Below are 25,054 nucleotides of genomic sequence, written 5' to 3'. Positions count from 1 at the left end.
ATGACAGTGGAGGTGGAAGGAGGTGGCTGGGTTGACAGAACGTATTGGAACAATGCCCACAGGACCATTTCCACGGCCAGGACCTCGTGGATGGATGTGACCTGGGGGATGAGCTGAAGAACATAATGAATGGTGGTGCCTGAGGTTCTGGCTGGAGCAGCCAGTTGCCCAGTGCATGGAACACTGAAAAGACGAGCTGGTTTGAGGGAGTCTATCACGACTTCTGTCTCGGACCCAGAGAGTTTGAGACACCCCGGCAGAGAGGTCGAGTAGGTAGGGAACATCTTAGTCTGGAGCTCATGGGAAAGGTCAGCGCTGGAGACGTATTCTGGAAATGACCAGAATGTGAATATTGTAGCTGAAAATGTGGCCTCTGTACACTAGTACCGAACTGAATCTCAATTCGGAGACAGAGTTTTGGGCGAAGCAGAAAAGAATAGCTTCATTGCTTTGCCAGGCAAAGGGGGGCCACAGCGGGATAATGCCCTCAACACTGTGTGTCCCGGGGCTTCCCTGGTGGCGCAGTGGTTGGGAGTCCACCTGCCGATGCAGGGGACGCGGGTTCGTGCCCCGGTCCGGGAGGATCCCACATGCCACGGAGCGGCTGGGCCTGCACGTCCGGAGCGGCCCGCGTACCGCAAAAAAATTAAATAAATAAAATAAAATCCCAGATGGACTTTCCCCTGCCTCCCAGAATAATGTTAATTGTGTCCGCTCTCTTCCTAATTAGTTTGGGCTCAAGACGTGCAAATTCATTTTGACATTAGCCTAAGAAAAATATAATTAAGAAGTTGTCTGGTGAAAAAAGGAAAAAGCACATAATGTATTCTGGGGCCAAATTGCAAACGACTTTTGGACTTTACACCATTTCAAATTAGGCGTACCACTGAATCCTCATTAGCATAGATAATCAAGGCTGGGCTCCAAGCCCCACCAATAAGTCTTGCTGAGATCCCTGTGGCTTGCAGGTCAGAAAAGCACTCAGAACCACTTACAGTCCCCCTGGAGGGTTGAGATGCTAAACTAGACCCACTTTTAGGTGTACCCATTCAGTGAAATGAAGTTCTTTCATGTTTCTTAATTCTGTATGTCCTTTCCACCTCAACTGAATGAATTCCTTGGTTTCATAAAACCAATACACTTCTCCCAGCCTATGGAAAATTCTGTCGCCTTTGACAATTTGACATGCGTTTTTCTGTAGTGACAGGGAAAAGGGTCTGACAGCTGGTTTCGTTCAAGGCTATAAGGCAAAAACTCCCCCATTTTCAAAGAGCAAATACTTTACAGTATCAAGAGGATTCTGTCAACAGACATAAATTAAATATTCACGCTGAGTTTCATGGAATTGCTGTTCGGAGGCCATACATGAAGTTTAAGTTTCTTAGAAGAACCCTCACCAACGTCCAGAGCTGTTAGTGTTTGATATATGTTAAGTGTGCTCAATGGTATTTTTGTCTTATGTCAGACTTCCTTATCAGGGAGGGCAGTGAATCACTGGATTTAAAATTTGCTTTAAAAAAAGTGTCATAGGGCTTCCCTGGTGGCGCAGTGGTTGGGAGTCCGCCTGCCGATGCAGGGGACGCGGGTTCGTGCCCCGGTCCGGGAAGATCCCACATGCCGCGGAGCGGCTGGGCCCGTGAGCCATGGCCGCTGAGCCTACGCGTCCGGAGCCTGTGCTCTGCAGCGGGAGAGGCCGCGGCAGTGGGAGGCCCGCGTACCGCAAAAAATAATAATAATAATAAATAAATAAAGGAACTTGGGTACTTACCCTTGTGTCGTTCATACTTTTCGATACATTTCAGCTTTAGTGTTGGGACTGGGCAATGTTTGCATCCTGGCATTGCTGAATTCTACACGTGTCGCCAGTCTGCAAAGATCTAAACAACGGACCCCAGATTCAAAGCCTCCTGTGGCCGGCCATGTTGTACAAAGAAGTGGAATTTGGTGAAGTGGAGAGAGGTCACTACTCCATGCCCACTGAACGATGCCCCAGAATTGCCTGCACCTCTGATTTTTCAAGACAAACCAAAAATCCAGATTTTTGCCTATGTACCAATTTTTAAATATTATGACCCATTAAAAAGAATTAAGTCTGTACAATCCAAGCAAAGCATGTCTATGGGCTGGATTCAGTCTGCAGAGCCCTAATTTACAAACTCTGATTTGAACAGCATTAGAATTGACTTTTGCAAAATGGAAGACAGTAAAACTCCATGCCTTGAGGAATATTATTCAGCCATGAGAGGATTTGAAGCACTGAAACACACCACACCATAGATGAACCGTGGTGGCGTTATGCTTTGTAAAGGAAGCCAATCAGAATGGCTATCATCAAAAAGAACACAAATAACAAATGCTGGCAAAGATATGGAGAAAGGGGAACCCTCCTACGCTGTGGGTGGGAATGTAAATTGGTGCTGCCACTACGGAGGACGGTACAGAGGCTCCTCAAAAAACTAAAAATAGACCTATCCTATGACTCAGCAATTCTTCTCCTGGTTATATATCCAAAAAACAAAAGCAAAAACACTAATTTGAAAAGATACAGGCACTCCAGTGTTCATAGCAGCATTATTTACAGTTGCCAAAATATGGAAGCAACCTGTGTCCATCCATCAGTGGATGAATGGATAAAGAAGATGTGGTATATATATATATATATATATATATATATATATATATACAGTGGACTATTACACGATCATGAAAAAGAATGAAATTTTGCCGTTTGCAGCAACATGGATGGACTTGGAGGGCATTATGCTAAGTGAAATAAGTCAGACAGAGAAAGACAAATACCATAAGATATCCCTTATATGTGGAACCTAAAAAATACAACACACTAGTGGTTATCAGTGGGGAGAGGGAAGAGGGAAGGGTAGGGGACTAAGAGGTACAAACTATTAGTTATAAAATAAGCTACCAGGATATATTGTACAGCATGGGGGTATATAGCCAATATTTTGTAATAACTATAAATAGAGTATGACCTTTAAAAATTGGGAATCACTATATTTTATACATATAACATATAATATTATACATCAGTTACACCTCAATTTTTAAAATTAAAAAAAAAAGTGAGGGGCTTCCCTGGTGGCGCAGTGGTTGAGAGTCCACCTGCCAATGAGGGGGGCACGAACCCGGGAAGATCCCACATGCCGCGAAGCGGCTAGGCCCGTGAGCCATGGCTGCTGAGCCTGCGTGTCCGGAGCCTGTGCTGCGCAACGGGAGAGGCCACAACAGTGAGAAGCCCACGTACCGCAAAAAAAAAAAAAAAAAAAAGTGAGGTTAAAAAAAAAAACCACATATTGCATATTTCAATTCCTTTGAAATATCCAAAACAGAGAAACCCCTAGAGACAGGAGACAGATGAGTAATCGCTTAGGGTCAGAGTAGGGGTGGTGATTGGAGGGGAAGAAAAGCCACGGATACAGGGTTTCTTTCTGAGGTGACAAAAATGTTCTAAAATTTACTGTGGTGATGGTGGCATGTACCTGTGAATATATTAAAAACTAATAAATAGGCTTCCCTGGTGGCACGGTGGTTAAGAATCCACCTGCCAGTGCAGGGGACACAGGTTCGAGCCCTGGTCCGGGAAGATCCCACATGCCGCGGAGCAACTAAGCCCGTGCGCCACAACTACTGAGCCTGCGCTCTAGAGCCCGCAAGCCACAACCACTGAGCACACGTGCCACAATTGAAGCCTGCACACCTAGAGCCCGTGCTCCACCGTAGGAGAGGCCACCGCAGTGAGAAGCCTGCGCACCGCAACGAAGAGCAGCCCGCTTGCTGCAACTAGAGAAGGCCCCCACCCAGCAACAAAGACCCAACACAGCCAAAAATAAATAAATAAATAAAAATTTAAAAAAACTTAAAAAACAGTAAACTTTAAATGGGTGACCTGTATAATATGTGAATTACATCTCCATAAGCTGTCTGGAAAATAGATAACAGCAAAGACCTCTGTGCCTTGAGCAAGGAGGTGAAATTTTCAGCACACAAAACCAGCCCACAAAATCTGTGTCACACCATGCCTCCCCAGCCTCCTGAAAACGTCCCCCTAAAACTCAATTCAAAAGTTAAACTTATAGCAGATGCAAACCACTATAGGATGGATACACAACAAGGTCCTACCGTATAGCACAGGGAACGATATTCAGTATCCTGTGATAAACCATAACAGAAAAGAGTATGAAAAAGAGTGCCTATATATATGTATAACTTAATCACTTTGCTGTACACCTGAAACTAACACAACATTGTAAATCAACTATACTTCAATTAAAAACGAAATTTAAAAAATTTTTAAGTTAAACTTATGTTCCATTTCTAAAGAATTCAGGCAAATGGGAATTTATTCTCCAGCCTCTCTTTCTGCCGCGAGATCTTTGACATTCTCTTCACTCCATGTTCTGTTGGCATCTGCTCAGTGTTGCCTGGACGGATTAAAAAGTGGAAATTTTTTTTAAAAATCCATCATTTTGTACTCTTTCTCCAGGGCAGGGATGTCCAGCCAACCTCAGACTCACATTTAAAATCAGGCAAAAAATGGTGGCTTCCTCCCTTCCTTGGAAATTCCACTTTAAAAACAAAAATGTTGAAGACAAAATTGGCTTTAAGTCTTAAACTCATTAATATGCCTTTGTCTTTTTAATTAGGAGGAGGATTTACAACCCATTATGTGAGGACCAAGGGTTAATTCAAACCCTTCTCCTAATACAACACAACTAAACACTTGGGATTTCTGCACGTCATAAAGTGCTTTTTGAGAACCCCCCAATAAATTCCTTTTTCTTCTCTTTTTTTTTTTTTTTTTTTCAATGCAGGACACGTTTGCTTAGCAGATCTAAAGAAGTTCGTGTGACTGTTATCATTTGGAGTCTTCTGTAGCAGTTAATGTAATAAATAAAAATCTATATTTGACCACATCCTTGAAGATGTCAAGACTGCTTGGCTGATGGGTTTAGCATCTTACAGAATTTAAACAGGGGCAGCAGCATGGCCCTGGGTTCTCCCTACAGCTACACATTCTTCCTTGAGGGGATTTCAATAATGCTGTCTAATCAGCTTAAGGAGTTAATTAAACAGCTGTCACTTAGCTTCTTAATTCTGAAACTTGATGCTAAATAAGATTTGAAATTAGTAATGCAGAAGTAAGCAGTTCTTTTGTGATACCAGGGGATTTCTTCAGGTGGCCCAAAATAAAGGGGACCTTATTCGCAGCCAGCAGGGGTCGTGGGGTGACCCAAAAAGATGAACTGGGGTCCTGGGAAAATCCTCAACTCAACTCGCTGGGGAGTGCAGACAAGTAGAGTTCAAACTCTTCCTGTTTTTATCCAAAAGGACTTTACTGTTAGGGATGATTATTATCTACTAGGACAGAAGTCACAGATTGGAGCCCATAGGCCAACACAACCTGTAAATGTGTTTTGTTTGGGCTTCCAAGGGGCTTTCACCAAAGGTGAGCCAAATGTAAGAAAAATCAGAGATCTTACATAAAAATAGTGATTCTTGGCTTCTCTCAAAAAATCTGGAGATGTGCAACCCCAGGTCCACGTTCCTACAAGGCATCCTTTAGCTGGAGTTAAAACTGCCCACTTTTGATCAGGCATGAGACCCAGGTTCACCAGATTTCACCATCATCACCTTCCAGGCCCCTGGTTGAAACCAAAGCTTTGATACCATGTCCTGAGACACCGAGTCCGGGCACATTTGTCTGGACCAAGAGATAAGGTGCCACTCAAGGCAAGAGCAAACTGTATGAGAATTGCCCCATCCCTTGAGATGCCATGTGAGCCCTCACCTGGAGGCTCTGAAAACCTCCATAGGAAACATGGATGTGACTAGAAATGCTCCGGGTTTGAGCTGCGTCATCCTGCAGTCCTGCCCAGATGTTTCCTCCAGAAATAAACCTGATGTGGATTTATATGAAGAATGAATGTGGCCAAGAACTCACGAAGTTTTTTTTGTTTGTTTGTTTGTTTTTGTTTTTTTTTTTGTTGTTTTTTTTTTTTTGCGGTACGCGGGCCTCTCAGTGCTGTGGCCTCTCCCGTTGCGGAGCACAGGCTCCGGAAGCGCAGGCTCAGCGGCCATGGCTCACGGGCACAGCCGCTTTGCGGCATGTGGGATTTTCCCGAACCGGGGCACGAACCCGTGTCCCCTGCATCGGCAGGCGGACTCTCAACCACTGCGCCACCAGGGAAGACCCCTCACGAAGTTTTTACAAATTTTATTGAAGTATATTTGATTTACAGTGTCGTGTTAATATCTGCTGTACAGCAAAGTGATTCACTTATACACACACACACACACACACACACACACACATATATATATACATTCTTTTTCATATTCTTTTCCATTACAGTTTATCATAGGATACTGAATACAGTTCCCTGTACTATACAATATGACTTTGTTGTTTATCCATCCTATATATAATAGTTTGCATCTGCTAATCCCAAACTCCCATTCCTTCCCTGCCCCACTCCCCCTCCCCCTTGGCAACCACAAGTCTGATCTCTAGGTCTGTGAATCTGTTTCTGTTTCATAGATATGTTCATTTGTGTTGTATTTTAGGTTCCATATATAAGTGATATCATATGATATTTGTCTTTCTTTGTCTGGCTTACTTCGCTTAGTATGATAATCTCTAGGTCCGTCCATGTTGCTGCAAATGGCGTTATTTCATTCTTTTTTTATGGCTGAGTACTATGCCATTGTACATATGTACCACATCTTTATCCATTCATCTGTCGATGGGCATTTAGGTTGTTTCCACGTCTTGGCTATTGTAAATAGTGCCTATAAACAATGGGGTGCATGTGTCTTTTCAAATTGTAGTTTTCTCAGGGTATATGCCCAGGAGTGGGATTGCTGGGTCATATGGTAATTCTATTTTTAGTTTTTTGAGGAACCTCCATACTGTTCTCCATAGCGGCTGCATCCAACTTACATTCCCACCAACAGTGCAGGAGGGTTCCCTTCTCTCCACACCCTCTCCAGCATTTATTATTTGTAGACTTTTTAGTGATGGCCATTCTGACCGGTGTGAGGTGGTACCTCCTTGTAGTTTTGACGTGCATTTCCCTAATGATTATCGATGATGAGCATCTTTTGGTGTGCCTGTTGGCCATCTGCATGAACTCATGGTTTTAGATTTCATTCACCCACATCTCTCTGCAAGCCCACTGTGTGCCGGGCACTGCACATGGGAGTGGAGGCCCATCTTCTATGGGATTTCGGGTTCCAAAGTGAATGTGTGACGTGAAAATAACACGCAGTCCACCTTGCCCTTGAAAATTCCTTCAACCGCTGATAAGATACAATCTAGAAGCCTCAAAACCTCCAGTTTTTTCCTCCGGCGTTGAAGCAGATTAGCGTTCCTTGGTTGAACACCAAGTTGGCTTCTGGGCGGGGAGACTGTGTGTGAAAAATACATCCTTAATCCAGGAGTGACTGTCAGTGCGGTTCCCGTGCTCCCAGTGGGAGGGGCTGTGTTGCTGAGAGTGACTGAGGGAACAGAGAATTCCTGCCTGCCCCCAGCACGCAGCAGGGTTTCACTGAATGGTGTGATGGTTTCGTCTCCCTCCTTCCCTCTCTCGCTATGTCAGTTGCCAAGAACATATTGAATACGTATCTGTCATGGTGTGTATCGCATGATTCTACCGATGATAAACAACCTTAGTGAAAACTTAATAAATGCCACGCACGGTTTTTACACTTCCCACGCGTTAACTCCTTTGCTCCTCAAAAGAACTCTCAGAGATAGATGCTATTTAGAACTCTGTTCCCAGATGAGAAAAACAAGGGGCAGAGGGTTTAAGTAACTTGCAAAGTCATAGAACTAGGACGGAGCAAAGCTGGGCTTTGAACCCAGGCAGGCTGAGTCCAGAGCCTGAGCAGGAAACACAGAGGGAGGCTTCTACCATATCTCATTTAGATCTTCTTTTAAGGTGAGAAAACCTGGCCCCCGAGAGCATTCACGATGTGCCCAAGGTCGCTTAGTTGTGTAAAGCTGGGGCTCAAATCCTTCAGACTGGGCTCCCTTTCTCCTGTTCCCACAGCGTATGAGGCAGGGCTGGAAGGGCTCTTGAGGTCAGGCAAAGTGGATGATGATAGCAATGCTAGCATGTGTTGTTTTATTCTTTTCCACTATAGTTTATCACAGGATATTGAATAGAGTTCCCTGTGCTATACTGTAGGACCTTGTTGTTTATCCATTCTATGTGTAATAGATTGCATCTACTAACCCCAAACTCCCAATCCATCCCTCGCCCACTCCACTTCCCCCTTGGCAACCCAAAGCCTGCTGTCTGTGTCTGTGAGTCTGTTTTTGTCTTGTAAATAAGTTCATTTGTGTCGTATCTTAGATTCCATAGAGAAATGACATCATGTGAAATTCGTCTTTCTCTTTCTGACTTCAATTAGTATGACAATCTCAAGGTTCTTCCATGTTGCTGCAAATGGGATTATTTCATTCTTCTCTATGGCTGCGTAATATTCCATGGTGTGCGTGTGTGTGTGTGTGTGTGTGTGTGTGTGTGTGTGTGTGTGTGTATCACATCTGCTTTATCCATTCATCTCTCAGTGTACATTTCAGTTGTTTCCATGTCTTGACTATTGTAAATAGTGCTGCTATGAACATAGGGGTGCATGTATCTTTCTGAATTTTAGTTTTGTCCAGTTATAGCTAGCATGTATTTTTGCTTGCCACAAGCCATTCACAGTTCTAAGTACTTTTCATGCATACAATCCTCACATCTACCCAATAACATGGAAACGTTTACAGCCCCCATTGTACAGATGGACAGACAGAGGCACAGTGCAGGCACTGGTTTGCCTGAGTCACAGAGCTCGTAGATATAGAAACTGGGGTTCAAAGCCAGGCTGCCTTATTCCGAGTCAGTATTCTTCCCTCTATGCTCTACTGTCTCCATATATAATTTATTTTCTATAATATCTATAATAAACTTTACACAATTGTTTCTACCTGGAGAGATTAAGAAGAATGTAGCATTTGAGCCGGACCTTGATCTTACCATTTTAGGATCATTTTTAACAGTGCGCTCCACTGGCACACACACACACACACAAAAAATGATTTTTTAAAATTTCTTTACATTCAGTTTTCAAAGGCACATCTACTATAGACAGCCAGTTCTGCTTGCACGAAACCCTGTACACAGTAGAGTTCGTAATTGCTGCTGATGAAGAAAATTAAGGATTTCCCTCCCTCCTGCTTTAGCATTTTAAATTTTTTTCCATCCTTTGGTGCATATATTTATTAAACTCTGAATCTAGTAAAGTCCCCAAATTACATCTATGCTGTTTCCTTGGAGAATGTATCTGTTGGAACAGAAGCATGGGAAGTTCTGCTGGGAAGACCCCCAGGAGAATGGAGAGGTCAGTAAAGAGCTTGACAACAATGAAGGTTATGAAAATGATAAATTGAGAAAGGTAGAAGAGACAGGTGATCAGTAACACCATCATCTGTAAATATTAGAGTGGAAAGAAATGGATCCTAGGATACTCTTTAGTCCTACCACGGTGGTTCTCAACTGAGGTGGCATTGGGTGAAGTCTGGAGACATGTTTGGCCGTCACAACAGGAGGATGATACTGGCATTTCGTGTGCTGAGTCCAGGGATGCTGCTAAATATGTAAAGTGCAGAGACTAGACCAAGAACAAAGAGTTTTCTGGCCCCAAACATCAATAGCATCTAGACGGAGAACCTCTGCTCCCCAGTGAACAATATTTGTATGAGTATAATGGATCCATTACTGGTTTCCAGCTTTTAGACTCAGCCTTTGTAGAAAGCACCGGAGGCTTCATTATACTTCAGGACACAATGTAGATATTATCAACCTTGAGAGGATAAAAGGCGAAGTTAGAAATGAGAAAAGTTGGGGGGTCCGCGTGGTATTAAGAGCTGAAGGGGCGTTTAAGCGGTGCTAATATTCTCATCTTCTAAAGTGTGTGGGGTCTCAGTTACCTCTCGCTGCACAAGAAAGCGCATGTTGTGGCCTAACCAAGGCGATTGTCATTTATGTTGTTTTCCGTGGTGGTTCTGGGAGCTGACAGGACTCGGCTAGCTGCCTTCTGCTCAGCTGGGGGAGTCCCCTCGAAGGCTTCCTCATTGATGTATCTGGTGGGTCAGGGCTGCCGACCAGATCATTTACACGACAGCGGCCTCTCCATGTGGCCTGGGCTTCGTCACAGCATGGCGGCTGCGTTCCAATAACAAGGGTCCCCAGGCAGAAGGGTCCCCAAGCTATATTGCCTTGGATGACCGAGCCTCAGAAGTAACAGGGCATCACTTCACTGCACTCTAAGCTTCAGACATTAGTCACTAAGGCCAGGCTGTACTGCAGGGGAGGGTCCCTAGACTCCACTTCTGCATAGGAAAAGTGTCAGAACTGGGCAAACAGACTTTTAAACCACTCGGGAGTCAACACGTTATCTCTTGATGAGAGGTATGTTTGCTTAAAATGAAAAAGATAGCTAATAGAGGGACCAGAACAGGAACCTAATCATATGGACAGGGACAGGAGAGACTGTGGAGGGAGAGAGAAGATTTCATCCATCATCCCAGAAAATCAGTAGATAGGACTTGAACCTACTATGTCAAGAAACTGTAATAGAGCATGTTATTTAGATATATGGAAAAAAGTCTTCATAACATAGTAGGAGAGTTGAAAGTGGTTACCTGAGAACAAAAATGGGTGGGATGGCTTTTCGTGATATTTTATGATAAACCTTTTATCACAAATGCAATATTTTAACAACGAGGTTGTGTGACCTTGATAAAATTTTAAAATTCACACAAAAATATAAACGTGGGCTTCCCTGGTGGCGCAGTGGTTGAGAGTCCGCCTGCCGATGCAGGGGACATGGGTTCGTGCCCCAGTCCAGGAGGATCCCACATGCTGCACAGCGGCTGGGCCCGTGAGCCATGGCCGCTGAGCCTGCGCGTCCGGAGCCTGTGCTCCGCAACGGGAGAGGCCACAGCAGTGAGAGGCCCGCGTACCGAGAAAAAAAAAAAAAATGTAAACGCACCGTGCATTGGGTTTGTGGTTCAGTGGCATCCAAAAAACAGCCTAACTGGTGAAAGGCATGAGCAGACCGCCAGCCGCCTTGGGGCTCCGCGGTGGGACATTTCCCTGCTTCCCCACGAGAGGGAGAATAATTTTATTTTAGCCCGTATGGCTGTTGAAATAATTCTCCATACCACACGACAGCCATTAAACCCAAGGGCTGCTGTACCTTAACAAGACAGAGTGGTTTATAAATTTGTTTGCAATGCAGGTGCCAAATTGACTGATGCTTTCGCTTGTTAAGAGAAGCACAGAGAGTATTGATCGTGATGTACCGTTATCGCTAATGAGATGAGTATTTGCACGGTCATCTAATGGCTCTTCTGTTTAATGTGGTAGGAATTGGCATGTTTGGTACTCATTAGGGGTGCTGGAATAACAGAGCCTGGCCAAACAGGCAAGAGACAAAGACAGGGTGATGAGCCACTATTCTATTTATTAGGTTATTGATCTTTGTTGGGAAGTGAATAGAAAAGATTTAAGAAATTAACCGCAGTGAGGGAATCACATTGAGGAAGAGCTTGGCTACAGAGATGTTAGGTCCCCCACTGACTTAGGCTGGGTCCGCCCCAGCTCATTTCAGCAGGAATCAGGCCGGTCAACCCCGAGATGAAGGGCCAGTCGCCTAGCAGTGTTGAGTTTTCACACCTGAGCCGTCTCCTTTGGCTGGGGGCACAGTCCAGAACTCAATGGATATATACTTGTTGAAACTGGAGTTGGGAAATGTGTATTAGGGTGGATTTGGTTATATTATGGTAACAAGTAGCTCTGCCGTCTCATTGCCGTAAGACAAGGAAAGCATTTTTATTACTCCTGCTTTGTGTCCCACATGGGGCAGCAGGAAGCTCTTCTCCGTACACTGACTTGGCTCTAACAGGCTCTACCACCTTGGAGCCTGAACCACCTGGAATGTGCAGCCTCTTCAGTCAGGGCAGGTGATGAGAAAGAATGGATAAGAATGGATAATTGTGCCTGAAAGCGTTACTGCCTCAACCCAGAGGTAGCAAACGACATTGACCCTAACATTTTAGTGACTGTAAGTGTTTACATGGCCCTACCTAACAGCAAGGGTGGAAAGTACAGAGGCGCAAATGGCATATTTGCTGAGCCTTCCTTTCTCTGGTGTCAGCTGGAATTCACTGCATGGTATACCCACCGACATCTAGACTGATTGACCAGGCATCTCTTCCGATTGATGGGTACCCATGCCATACTGGTGTTTTAGGGTTTCCCCTCACCTATATTTTAAATGTCACGTTTGAATATGATCTATTTTGGCAAGAAGGGGAAAAATCATTTTTAGACCTGATCTGGGCATCCGTCTTTAAGTCAGCAGTGTATTTATTTTAGTATGAAACCTAAATTCTCGCTTCTTATATCCCTTTGACGTTCGATGTCCTAGAATGCAGTCTGCTGTGGACAAGGAATCATAAGGTATTATTTGTTGTGTCACTGGAGTTGGCCTCAAAATCAGAGGGGTGACTAGTGCCAATATGATAAAATGTTAATTTAAGGGAATTAACAGACAACAGAATATGCCTTCTTGTGTTTTAACATCAGGAAAATACCAGCACATGTAGCGTTGATATATGTAGTGGAAAACTATCGTGCGTAGCTGCCCCAGAGGCACGTACCTCTTGGCATTCGTAGAGCTCCCCACGGTATAAATCTTCTCTAGGGAAATTCCAGAAGCCTACTTTATGCAGCCCTCCTGGGAGAGAGCAAAGTGTCTGAGGGTTCAGGCTTGCGATTTACTTTCTGCCAGTGGGAGGCACCTGTGATGCTTGTTTCCAACGCTGGGGCAAGGAAGTGTGTGGGCATCCACGTGGCTGCCTGAGATCTGGGGAGAGGTGATGAGCTTCTAGAACAATCTGGCTGATTTGTCAGCTGCCTAATCATGGCAGAGGCGGCCAGTGCATGGCTCCAGGCCTTGATCTTGGGACGTGGGCTGGAGACGGTTCCTTCAAGTCCATCAACAGTGCAGGGCTCTGCCCACACTCGACAAATCCCTTTCAGCTGAAATGAGCTACGGTGGATTCTGTTGTCTGCAGCTGAGATCCTTGACTGACAAGTGTTTCTCGGAACTGCACATTAGTTCCAAGATATTTTGAAGAATGGGTAAATATGGTAAGAAATCGAGTACCAGTGTTTTATTTTTTTAATTTTTATTTATTTGTTTATGGCTGTGTTGGGTCTTCGTTGCTGCTCGTGGGCTTTCTCTAGTTGTGGCGAGCGGGGGCTACTCTTCGTTGCGGTGCGCGGGCTTCTCATTGCGGTGGCTTCTCTTGTTGCAGAGCATGGGCTCTAGGCGTGCGGGCTTCAGTAGTTGTGGCGCATAAGCTCAGTACTTGTGGCTCGCGGGCTCAGTAGTTGTGGCTCGCAGGCTCTAGAGCACAGGATCAGTAGTTGTGGCGCACGGGCTTCGTTGCTCCGCGGCATGTGGCATCTTCCCGGACCAGGGCCCGAACCCGTATCCCCTGCATTGGCAGGCGGATTCTTAGCCTCTGTGCCACCAGGGAAGCCCGAGTACCTATTTTTTTTTTTTAAAAAACAAATCTATTAGCAATACAGGAAGTTGCAGAAGTGTCAGGAAAAGAATAAGAATGTTGCAAATTGCAGGCAGATCTCAGCTGTACTCCCAAAGGCACAAGGTCAGCTCCCCAGATGGTACCATTGCTCTCAGTGCAGGTCCTTGATTCAGGGTGTGTGAATTCTTCATCTCCTGACGACCCGTAGGGATGCCACCGTGTTTGTGTCTTTGCTTCAGTGGAGCATTTGATCTGGTCTTATTCAGTGACAAGTTATTTTAGTCTCTCCAAGGATGAGAAGCAGGCAAGTAAAGAAGCTTGAGTTCTGAAACCTGCTGTTTAAATTAGTGTGAGTTCTGCCCACATATTTCCGTGCAAGCGGGAATGTCCAGGTGTGTTTCTTTTTTAAAAAAAATTAAGTAAAATACTCATCCCAGAGTTTATCCTGGGAAATTTCTTACCCGACATGGGAGCACCTTTCTAACACCTGGGGCCATTTCTGGAGCTGCTGTCGCTGGTGCCCTGTCACGTGCCCTCAGCCCTCCTCTGGGCAAGTTCCCTGACCTGGTCCCAGCTTGAGTCGTTCAGACAACTTCCCACAGGTGGGCCCAGGGCTTTTCTTACATCCTGGGAGCCTGTACCCAAGTGTGGAGGGTACACCCCTGGGGGACGAGTGCTTCCAGCCTGTGCACACCCTACTGTTGGCTTTCCCTCCTTCCCTGCCTCCCATGCTTCACTCCTCACTCCCACCCCCTGCAAATAAATTAACTCAATCCAGAGCCTTGTCTCAGGCTCTGCTTTGGGGGAAAACTCAAACTAATGCAGTATCCAGTTTGCAGATTGGCTAACAAATTGATAATCATTAAAGAAATAAAAAGTCTGCCTCTCAATAAGAATTAGAAGGAAACCCTATAAAACAATGTGCTTTCATCTAAAGTCTCCTGGTTGCCTTTATCAAGTAGGATTCTTTGTAAGCAAAAGAAAATGATTCTGTTTTTTGTTTGTTTGTTTGTTTGTTTTAACCACGTCTGAGGTATGACTAATATGTAAAAAGCTGTACGTTTTAGAGTATACAACTTGATGAGTTTGGGGATAAGTATACACAGTAAGTCCTCTACATACGAACCTTCAAGTTGCTAACTTTCAAAGACGTGAACGTCCGTCCACATGTGCAATCACATAAGTTAGTTCACGTGTCTGGCGTACATTGTCATGTGCGTGTATCCTCTACAAGTGTTTGTGCTTTCGTGAGAAACAAGAGAAAGAAGAAGTAACTGAAGAACCGAAGAGATTCACGACGCAGGAAGTGGCAGGGGCTTTTCTTTATCTGAGGAGGCACTGTTAGATTTTGAGGCACAGGACCCGAACGTAGAACGGTACACGAAGGTTGCAGCGGCCGTTCAGAATGCAATCCAGTGCTACCGTGTCATCTACAACAAGAAAAAAAGAGCTACTACCCAGATATCACTGGATCATTTTTTTCAAGAGGGTGGATAGACTTGAATCCAGCAAGGAACCAGCACCTGAGCCATCAGCGTCAGGGGTGAGTGCAATTGCAGCTCGCCCTCCGTCTGCTATTGCTGACGGTCCTTCAGCTCTACCATCTCCCACCTCCTCTCCCTCCTCCAGTCAGTAACTCTTCCTGCCTGTTCACTCGATGCCAGCCCGTGTGCCAGCTGTTGTACGGCACTACTGTACTTTTCAAGGGACTGCGATGTAAGATTTAAAATGTTTTCCTTATTTTTTGTGTTGTTTCTTTTTATGTATTAGTTGCATGAAAAGTATTATAAACCTATTACAGTACAGTACTATATAGCCGATTGTGTTAGGTGGGTACCTAGGCTAACCTTGTTGGACTTAGGAACAAAATGGGCTTACGAACGCGCTGTCAGAATGGAACTCGTTCGTATGTAGGGGACTTAACTGTACCTGTGAAAACAGCACCACTACCAAGGCCATGGACATATCCATCACCTCCCAAAGTTTCTTCCCTCCCCTATTATTTTTATTATTATTACTAGTGTATGTGGTGAGAACACTTAACATAAGTTCTACCCTCTAAAAAGGAATTTATCAAATGAATCCAGGCTCTCTCAGAGAGTAGATAAAAATAGTTAAAAAGGCAGGAACCAGTACCTTAGTGGAAATACAGATAAGAGGACAAATGACAGACTTTTCCAGGTGCCGCCAGTGGGACGAAGGAAATAGAAACATCCTTGGCCCTTGCCTCACTCTCCTTGAATGAAGTTCAAATCCAGGGTAGGAGGACCTGACTGTCATAGCTTCAGAGAGGTCTGCCGACTTCTGTGGCCAGGGGCAGAGGGTTATGGTGATTTTCAGTCCTAAAAAGAAGGGATGGTTTCCCCAAAGGAAAACTGAAGTCCTATTAGGCAGAAGGACTTGGGGCAGGTGAAAACAAAAGCTGTCCATCCCAGGAACTCTTTATTTTCCTTTAAAAATATTATAAGGAAATTTACTTTGATATTTCACTCAAATCTTGTTTGTTGGAGAGCTTACACCCTCTTCTTCTGTCCTTAGAAGCCCCCAGAGGAGATGCTATCTTTGTGCAAATCTAAGTAAGAGTAAGCTGAGTGTGCCAGTTAACTTTTATTGCCAACTCCTCATAACGCCCATCTTTCAAATTTCTCTCTCACTGAGTTAAAAGATGTGAAACGCCCTGCTTGGAGGTGAAGGGTTGGGGCTGCGTGCCGCTTCGATCAGACAAGCCTCCAACTTTCCCAGACGCGGACGTGCAGCCAAGCTTCGCACATCGTAGCCGAAGGCGGTGCTTCCATTTGTGCTCCGTTCTGTTTGTTTAATGGGACATTTGTCCTTCTCGCCGCTCCTCCAGTGGGGTGCCCACAGCTCATCTCTGATGCTTTCGTTCAGAGAGGAAGCAGTGGATGCGGCTGACACCGCATTTGTTCTATTCCAACCGTGTTTGTCCAGTTGAACAAACGTGGGATTGTCTCAAAACCACATGTTAAAATGATCTCCAAAAGCCACAGTAATGTTGAAGGTTCAAACATGGTTTTCTTCTCATTAAGGGACAATAGGCAATTTACCTTGCTTATTTCAGCCTAAGACCTGTGAAAACTGATGAGGATTTCTTCCCTGCAGGGTGTCAGATAGGACTGTGATTATCTGTGAGTAGCAGGACACACAAACACAGAAGGACGAAATGAGCACGATTTTAGTCTTCTCTCCAGGTGTGTTCAGAGGACGCTGTCCCAGCTTAGTGCTGTGGGGCCTCCAGCATCCAGGCTGCTTCTCCTCGGGGCTCAGTCATTGTGCTAGTTTCCTGGGGCTGCCCTAACAAAGTACCACAAATGCAGTGGCTTAAAACTACAGAAATGTACATGGAAACAACCTAAATGTCCACCAACAGATGAATGGATAAAGATGATGTGGTACATATATACAGTGGAATACTACTCAGCCATAAAAAAGAATGAAATAATGCCATTTGCAGCAACACGGATGGACCTAGAGATTATCATACTAAGTGAAGTAAGTCAGACAAAGACAAATATCATATGCTATCACTTATAGGGGGAATCTAAAATATGATACAAATGAACTTATGTACGAAACAGAAGCAGACTCACAGACATAGAGAACAGGTGGTTGCCAAGGGGGCGGGGGCAGGGACCGGCTGGGGGTCTGGGGTTAGCAGACGTAAGATATTCTATACAGGATGGATCAACAACAAGTCTTACTGTGTAGTACAGGGAACTATGTTCAATATCCTGTGATAAACCACAATGGAAAAGAAGATGAAAGGAATGTATGTATATGTATAACAGAATCACTTTGCTATACAGCAGAAATTAACACAACATTGTAAATCAACTATGCTTCAATTAAAAAAAAAACAAATTTATTCTCTCACAGTTCAGGAACCTCCAGATCAAAACTCCAGCCGTCAGCAGGACATGCTCCCTCTGCCAGCTCTTGGGAAGGACGCTTCCTCCCTCTTCCAGCTTCTGGCGAGGCCAGCATCTTTGATGCCCCTCGGCTGGTGGCTGCATCCCTCCCGTCTCCACCTCCATCTTCACAGGACCATCTTCCCTGAGCTTCTGACTGTGTTTTCTCTTCCTATGGGGAACACCAGTCATTGGATTATCAAACCCAACATGACCTCATTTTAACTAATTATATGTGCAGTGACTCTATGTTCAAATCAGGTCATATTCTGAGGTTCCAAGCGGACAGGAATTCTGGGGGGCATTACTCGTTTGCAGTCATCGTGCACCTTTGGGTCCAGTAAGTCCATTCTGAGGTCCATTCTGAGAGCGGGTGCATAGGTCCAATTTCTTCTCAAGTCCAACCAAGTTAGCCTAGGTATCCAACTAACACAATCGGCTATATAGTGCTGTACTGTAATAGGTTTATAATACTTTTCACACAAATAATACATAAAAAACAAACACAAAAAATAAAGAAAACATTTTTAATCTTACTATACAGTCCCTTGAAAAGTACAGTAGTATCAGTACAACAGCTGGCACACAGGGGCTGGCATCGAGTGAACAGGCAGGAAGAGTTACTGACTGGAGGAGGGAGAGGAGGTGGGAGATGGTAGAGCTGAAGTATCGTCAGCAATAGGAGACGGAGGGCAAGCTGCCATTGCACTCATGCCTGACGTTGATGGAATGCACGTTTGCATCTTTGAAGGTTCGCAACTTGAAGGTTCGTATGTAAGGGACCTACTGTCTTTATCGAACACTTAGAACTTCCTAGACACCAGGCAGTGTTGTAAACACTCTGCAATTATAAACTCACCTAAACCTATAGGGCAAACGCGAGGGTGGGTACTGTTATCCTCATTTTATAGTTGAGAAAATGTAGGCACCAAGAGTTAAGTAAGTTGGATTCCCTGGCAGTCCAGTGGTTAAGACTCTGCACTTCCAACGCAGGGAGCGCGGGTTTGGGGAGCTAAGCCAAAAAGTCAAAAAAAATTATATTTAATAAAAAATTGTTTTAAAAATGGAGTTAAGTTGCCCAAGGTCACCCAGTGAGTCGTGTCAAAGGTGGGATTTGAACCCAATGGTCCCATATGAGCTTCCTCACTGTTTTTTTTTTTTTTTTTTTTTGCGGTACGTGGGCCTCTCACTGCTGTGGCCTCTCCCGTTGCGGAGCACACGCTCCGGACGCGCAGGCTCAGTGGCCATGGCTCACGGGCCCAGCCGCTCCCTGGCATGTGGGATCTTCCCGGACCGGGGCACGAACCCGTGTCCCCCGCATCGGCAGGCGGACTCTCAAACACCGTGCCAGCAGGGAGAGCTTCCACGCTCTTAACCAACTGTACTACACTGAACCGTGTGGCTCTTAACAGAAAACTCCAACTTTGGGGGTACAAGAGACAGCGCCAACTCCAGCATCATCTGTGCACAGTGGGAAGGAAGAAAGGGGTAGCACGAAACAACCTTCAGAATCTGTTTTTTTTTTTCAAACTTCCATGGAAGCTTCACCCAGTCACTGCCATTTATATGTCACAGACCAGAACTGTGTCACAGCTTAAGTACAGCCAGAGAAATGGAATAATTTTAGCTGGGCATTTTACAGCCTGAAACGAAATTGGCATTTTGGTGAGTAGGCAGGAAGGCAGAATGCACCCTGGGTGAGTTACAAACTGTCTCTAACACACAGATCCATCTCTTGATGTGTGTTTCTTTTGCGGTACGTGGGCCTCTCACTGCTGTGGCCTCTCCCGTTGCGGAGCACAGGCTCCGGATACGCAGGCTCAGCGGCCATGGCTCATGGGCCCAGCCGCTCTGCGGCATGTGGGATCTTCCCGGACCGGGGCACGAACCCGTGTCCCCCGCATCGGCAGGCAGACTCTCAACCACTGCGCCACCAGGGAAGCCCCCTTGACGTGTTTTTTAAAAATTTTTATTGAAATATAGTTGGTTTACAATGTTGTGTTAGTTTCAGGTATACAGCAAAGTGATTCAGTCATACATATATATTCTTTTTTAGATTCTTTTCCCTTATAGATTATTACAAGATATCGCGTATAGTTCCCTGTGGTATATGGTAGGTCTTTGTTCGTTCTCTATTTTATATATAGTAGTGTGTCTCTGTTAATCCCAAACCCCTAATTTATCCGTCTGTCCTGTTTTCCCCTTTGGTAACCATAAGTTTGTTTTCTCTGTCTGTGAGTCTGTTTCTGTTTTTGACGTGATTTAGACTGTTTCCCATCTCATGTAATGTTTTCCTGTACCCATTATCTTCTCCTCTGTTTTACAATTAATTTTCAAGAGTGCCTGTGAACAAATGACGGTGCTCATACACGAAGAGAAAATTGGAATCCTAGAAGCAGGAGGAAATTTTTAAAAAACAAACAAACACTCTAATGTTGGTTCCAATCCGTTAGACCTCCATATGTCAAATTACTTCACACTTAAGTCACAGCAGACTGTCGGTGCTGTATGCATTTCCCTTACACCCTTCCAGACCAATTCCCAGTGTTACCGTCTGCCAGGAGCTTTCCTTGGGACTGTCGAAGCCTGTCTGCCTACACACACAGCAGGCTGGACGCGTGTATAAATACCCCAGCTCCCTTGCCCCTCCGGGGAATTATTTTTAGGGGTGATTTCAGATAACGTCCCCGCAGGGAAATATATCATAATCCATTTCAACCTATTGAAATATATAAAATGCACGGTATATTTCGTAAAAGAGATCAACCCCTGCAGGACTAAGCTCCAGCCTCCACTGTGGTCGCTGGCAGGACACACAGCCTCATTGGCTGCCTCTTGCTCCCTGTATCCTTTCCCCACTCCCTTCCTGAAGTTTCCTGAACCTCCCAAACAAGTGGCCCTTGAGTCCTCGTCCCAGCATCTATTCTAGGGGCTTTCCAAAACGAGATGCGGGTCATCATTTCTCCAGCAAAATGAGGACGGTTATTGTTTCCTTACAATAGATGATAATTAGTTAGATTCCAAGAAAAGGATGTGTGGCCTCACTCAGGAGGTTGTCCCTTTTTCTGGTGCCACAGTCAGCTTCTCTTCCCCCACCCACACTCCCTCCTATCCTCTGGTGACCCTGAAGTTCTGCAGCTGTGTTGTCAGATCCCCAGGAAGGACTTACTGGCAAGAACAGGATGTCCAGGTGGCAGAAGGCGAGCATGGAGCTATCAGTAAGGACTGAGACAGAGCTTTCTCAAGAGATGCTGCCTTTGTTTCCTAGGCGCAGGGGCTCTGGTAAGGTGAACCCACGGCAATAAGGCAGCTGAGTTCAAGGGTTTTATGGGATGACGTCTCAGCCCAAGCCAGGGCTCAGCAGGCACTATCACCACCACCCTCTTGTCTAGAGACTTTTGTGAGTCATCCACCCACCATTCACGTCCTAGAGAAAGCCAGTGATGCAGAAGAGAAGGTTCTTTTTTGTTTTCACCTTTATTTTATTTTTTGCACTACTCAAAACTTTATTAATGCAAGTGAAAGAAACAAACTTAACTCATTCAAACGAAACACAGCAACAACTTAAAAAAAAAGAAAGCAGTAGGGAATATATTGCTTTTTATAACCATGAAGTCCACGGATTATTGGGTGGATTTGATCTAGGTTTCTTTTTTTGTAATTTTTATTTTATATTGGAGTATAGTTGACTGACAATGTTGTGTTAGTTTCAGGTGTACAGCAAAGTGACTCAGTTATATATATCCTCTGTAAACATATATATATATATATATATATATATCTCCTATTCATTTTCAAATTCTTTTCCCATTTAGGTTATTACCGAATATTGAGCAGAGTTAAGAGAAGGTTCTTAATATCAAAGAATTGCCCAGAGAAGGCAGGGGAATACCAAGCCTGAAATCTCAGTCCCTCATCCCCACCGAGATCCTGCAGGCAGAGCGATGCTTTCTGTTTAGAGGATAAGAAAACACCCCAGATGTGCGGGCTCACAGCTGCTCATTGGTTACCGCAGGGCCGTTTCTCATGATGCTGAGCTGACTGCAAATGCATTAAAGGCCTTTTGAGTTGGAGCAGACGTGCTCTTTACTTTTCCACCACTGATGTGCAAAATTGTTTTCTTTGATACTGGCGTCCTAATGCTGCTCCTCTAGTCTGTTTTTTCCCTGTGAAGTGGGCCAGTTTGGGCCCGAGAGTTAAAATGCATTTTTTCCATTTCTTCCCAAAGTAAGAATAGTTCCTTTTGATCTCTACCCTTTAGAGTAGAAAAGTACGGCCGGCCTTTTTCCTTCCCAGAGGCAACAGAAAGTAGCACCACATTCTGACTGGGCTCCTTTATTCTTTTACTATGTTTGTACCCAAAATAAAACAAAATCTGGCTGGGAACCCACAGGGGAGGAAAAAAAAAGGTGCATAAGCAATGGGGTATTTGGAGGCCTATGCATATTCAGACAGTTTGAGACATGGGCTTTGAAATTCAGGAACGTTACAAACTGTAGTCTTGTCTTTCAGAATTAAAATAAAGGAACAAAATGTATATTTATATCCATATATGTGTATATATATATTATCATTTCCAAAGGCTAAACCAAATGAGCTAAGTATAAAATGAACCGTGTCCTATAAAGGAAAAGTAAGATCTTATATAAGAAATGGAGAGTTGACATAAGGAAAACGGTTATGTAATTTTAAGATGATAAACTTCTACGCCTTCTTCTGGCGTGCGGCTAAACAGGCGTTTGTGATTTCACATGAAAACCAAATTAACCAGAATCTCTGCAAGCCTGTCTCTAAGACATGCAGAACCTCCCTAAACAGCTCCTAAGGCCTGTCCAGATGTTCTCTTGTTGCTGTTCCAAGGCTAGGTCAGTCAAGTTCAGACTGACAGGAGAAACTCGGTGTGTGTGCTGACACAGAACCTCTTAGAACACGATGGATGTGTGATGAACGGGGGTTGAACTGAGAATGCCATGGGCTAGAACTCGGAAGTCTTGTTATACAGAGATTTCGGGTTACACAGGGACTTTGTTTTTTTTTTTTTTTTTTTTTGTGGTATGCGGGCCTCTCACTGTTGTGGCCTCTCCCGTTGCGGAGCACAGGCTCCGGACGCACAGGCTCAGCGGCCATGGCTCACGGGCCCAGCCGCTCTGCGGCATGTGGGATCTTCCCGGACCGGGACACGAACCCGTGTCCCCTGCATCGGCAGGCGGACTCTCAACCACTGCACCACCAGGGAAGCCCAGGGACTTTGATTTTCATGTGATTAGAAGTGACAATCCCTGCAGAGAAGAATGAGATTCCTAGGGCTCAATGTTCTCCATCTGAGAAATGGGCTCATATGATTTCCCAGGACTGTGCCAGTTCACAAGCCACAACAGTATAAGAGTAGCCAGAGAAGGCATGGGCGCACTGAGTGCAGAGTAAGGATTATTGCTCAGTGTCCGGGAAAAGTCACCTGTGTACCCAGTGCCAAGAAGAAGGGACTCATGCAGACAAATAATCATATGATATCACTTACATGTGGAATCTAAAAAAATGATACAAATGAACTTCTTTCCAAAACAGAAATAGAATCACAGACATAGAAAACAAATTATGGCTACCAAAAGGGAAGGTACGGGAGGGATAAATTAGGAGTTTGGGATTAACAGATACACACGACTATATATAAAAGAGATAAACAAGGACCTACTGTCTAGCACAGGGGACTCTAATATCTTGTAATAACCGATAATAGGAAAGAATCTGAAAAAGAATAAATATATGTATATATGCAAGTGAATCACTTTGCTGTACACCTGAAACCAACACAACATTGTAAATCAACTATACTTCGATAAAAATTAAAATTAATAAAAGGAGGTGCTCATGCACAGAGGACTGAGACACAGCAAGGAGGTGCTCATGCCGATGTGGATTCCAGTTCCTTCCCTGCTGGGCCCTTCTCCATGCCTTCCACGGGCTCTGGGCGAGGTTCTGGTGAGCAGAAAGCAGATGGAGCCCGCAGGGCTTACCTTCTAGAAGAGGGATGAAAGGATTGAACGACTATAAGTAACAGTAAAACAGCAGGTGTGTCGGGTGCCTGAAGGAGAGGCCCTGCCTTTCTTTCCTGGGCTCTGAGGGGCTGTCATGTCCTCGGCCTCTGCAAGCAAATAACAGGGGCAGGCGGGGGGTGTCCCAGAGGACACACGTGTGTTGAGCTGAGCTCTGGAGGGAGTGTTTAGTAGGGAAAACGCGTGCTTGGGTGTGTGTTGTGCGTGCGTGTGTCACATTGATGGGGCACTGAGAGTGTCACTGGGGCCATCACAGCATTCCAGACAAGCACAGAGGCCAGGATGTGAAAATTGGCAGTAAGTGAAAGAAGCCTGAGCGACAGCCTACAGAGTGAGGGTCTCTCACAGCCTCTGCCTGCCCCCTGCATCATTACTAATCTAGGCACCCTGCTCCTCTGGTCAACAGTTGACTGCTGACATTGGAATCATTTTGTGTGGATTTATAGCAATTGGAATGGCGAACACATGGACTCAGGAGCTGAGCATCCTGCGTTCAAATCCCACCTTCACTACTTCCTAGCTGTGTGACCTTGGGCAAATGACAAAACCTCTCTGTGCCATCCACAACATGGAGCGAATACGAATGCGCGTTGGGATGCTGTGAGAATTCATAGGTCCATATTTATAAAGTGCTTAGGGCAGTTCCTGGTACATGGTGAGGTTTGTCAAGCACAATATTAGTGATACATTTGCTCCTTCGCCCCCACATGTGATACCCCTTCTCCATCATACTCTCCCTGCGCAAGTCTGGGTGATGGCGGAACGTTCTCTCCTGGCCGCCGTGACCCCTCGGCCGGTGCCCAGTGCCGGGCTTTTTGAGCCTGAGTAGGGGTGGGGCTCTTTGTAGGGAGGCTGGGGAAGGCGGTCTGCATGCGTGCGTGCAGGGGTGTGACCGTAGCATGTGTTTGGTCTTCCAGGAGGCGGAGATCCTGAACACAGCCGTCCTCACTGGGAAGACGGTGGCCGTGCCGGTGAAGGTGGTCTCCGTGGAGGAGGACGGCGCCGTGACCGATCTCAAGTCTGTGGAGTGCCGCTCTTCCGATGAAGACGTCATTAAGGCAAGTCGACACCTCCCGGCCCCCGCAGAAATCCGCTGTCGTGTCGGCATCAGTGTTGGTTGACCCGCTGGGACCACGGGGCCCTTCGGGATGCCCCCCGATCCCGCTCTGGTTATCCTGCCGCCTCCATTCCCTGCCCAGGAATAGAACAGGATGAGAATTGGTCTGGGGAGGAGTCTCGGTCTGTGATGCTCTGACCTTCCGCGTTTCCAAGTGCTTGTGGCCTCTTCCCCACCTCCTGGGGAGGTTGCGAGGGTGAGGGACCAGCGTCCTGAGCGAGGTTCCGGGCCCCCGACTGCCCGGCTGGGAAGGGAGGGAAGCTAGATGAACACGTACGCAGCCACGCTCTGGGGTGATTTCAGCGCGCAAAGCGTTTGTGGAACGTCAGTG

The 25,054-nt window shown here is 45.4% G+C and overlaps 1 protein-coding gene across 1 annotated transcript in view; it reads left to right on the top strand.

Annotated features, from left to right (window-relative positions):
• Window positions 1-25,054, top strand: part of TMEM132D (transmembrane protein 132D) — a gene marked incomplete at both ends in the record, with an annotated part of 627,093 nt that overhangs the window by 518,117 nt on the left and 83,922 nt on the right. Inside the window, one exon of the mRNA XM_082853296.1 lies at window positions 24,524-24,664. Coding sequence (XP_082709422.1) covers window positions 24,524-24,664 — 141 coding nt within the window. The remainder of the gene's footprint in view (window positions 1-24,523; window positions 24,665-25,054) is intronic.

This window comes from Leucopleurus acutus, assembly GCF_964270905.1.
Source record: "Leucopleurus acutus genome assembly, chromosome: 13".
NCBI classification, from domain to species: Eukaryota; Metazoa; Chordata; class Mammalia; order Artiodactyla; family Delphinidae; genus Leucopleurus; species Leucopleurus acutus.
The sequence above is the reverse complement of the archived record's forward strand: the minus strand, read 5'-3'. Positions and strand labels throughout refer to the sequence as shown.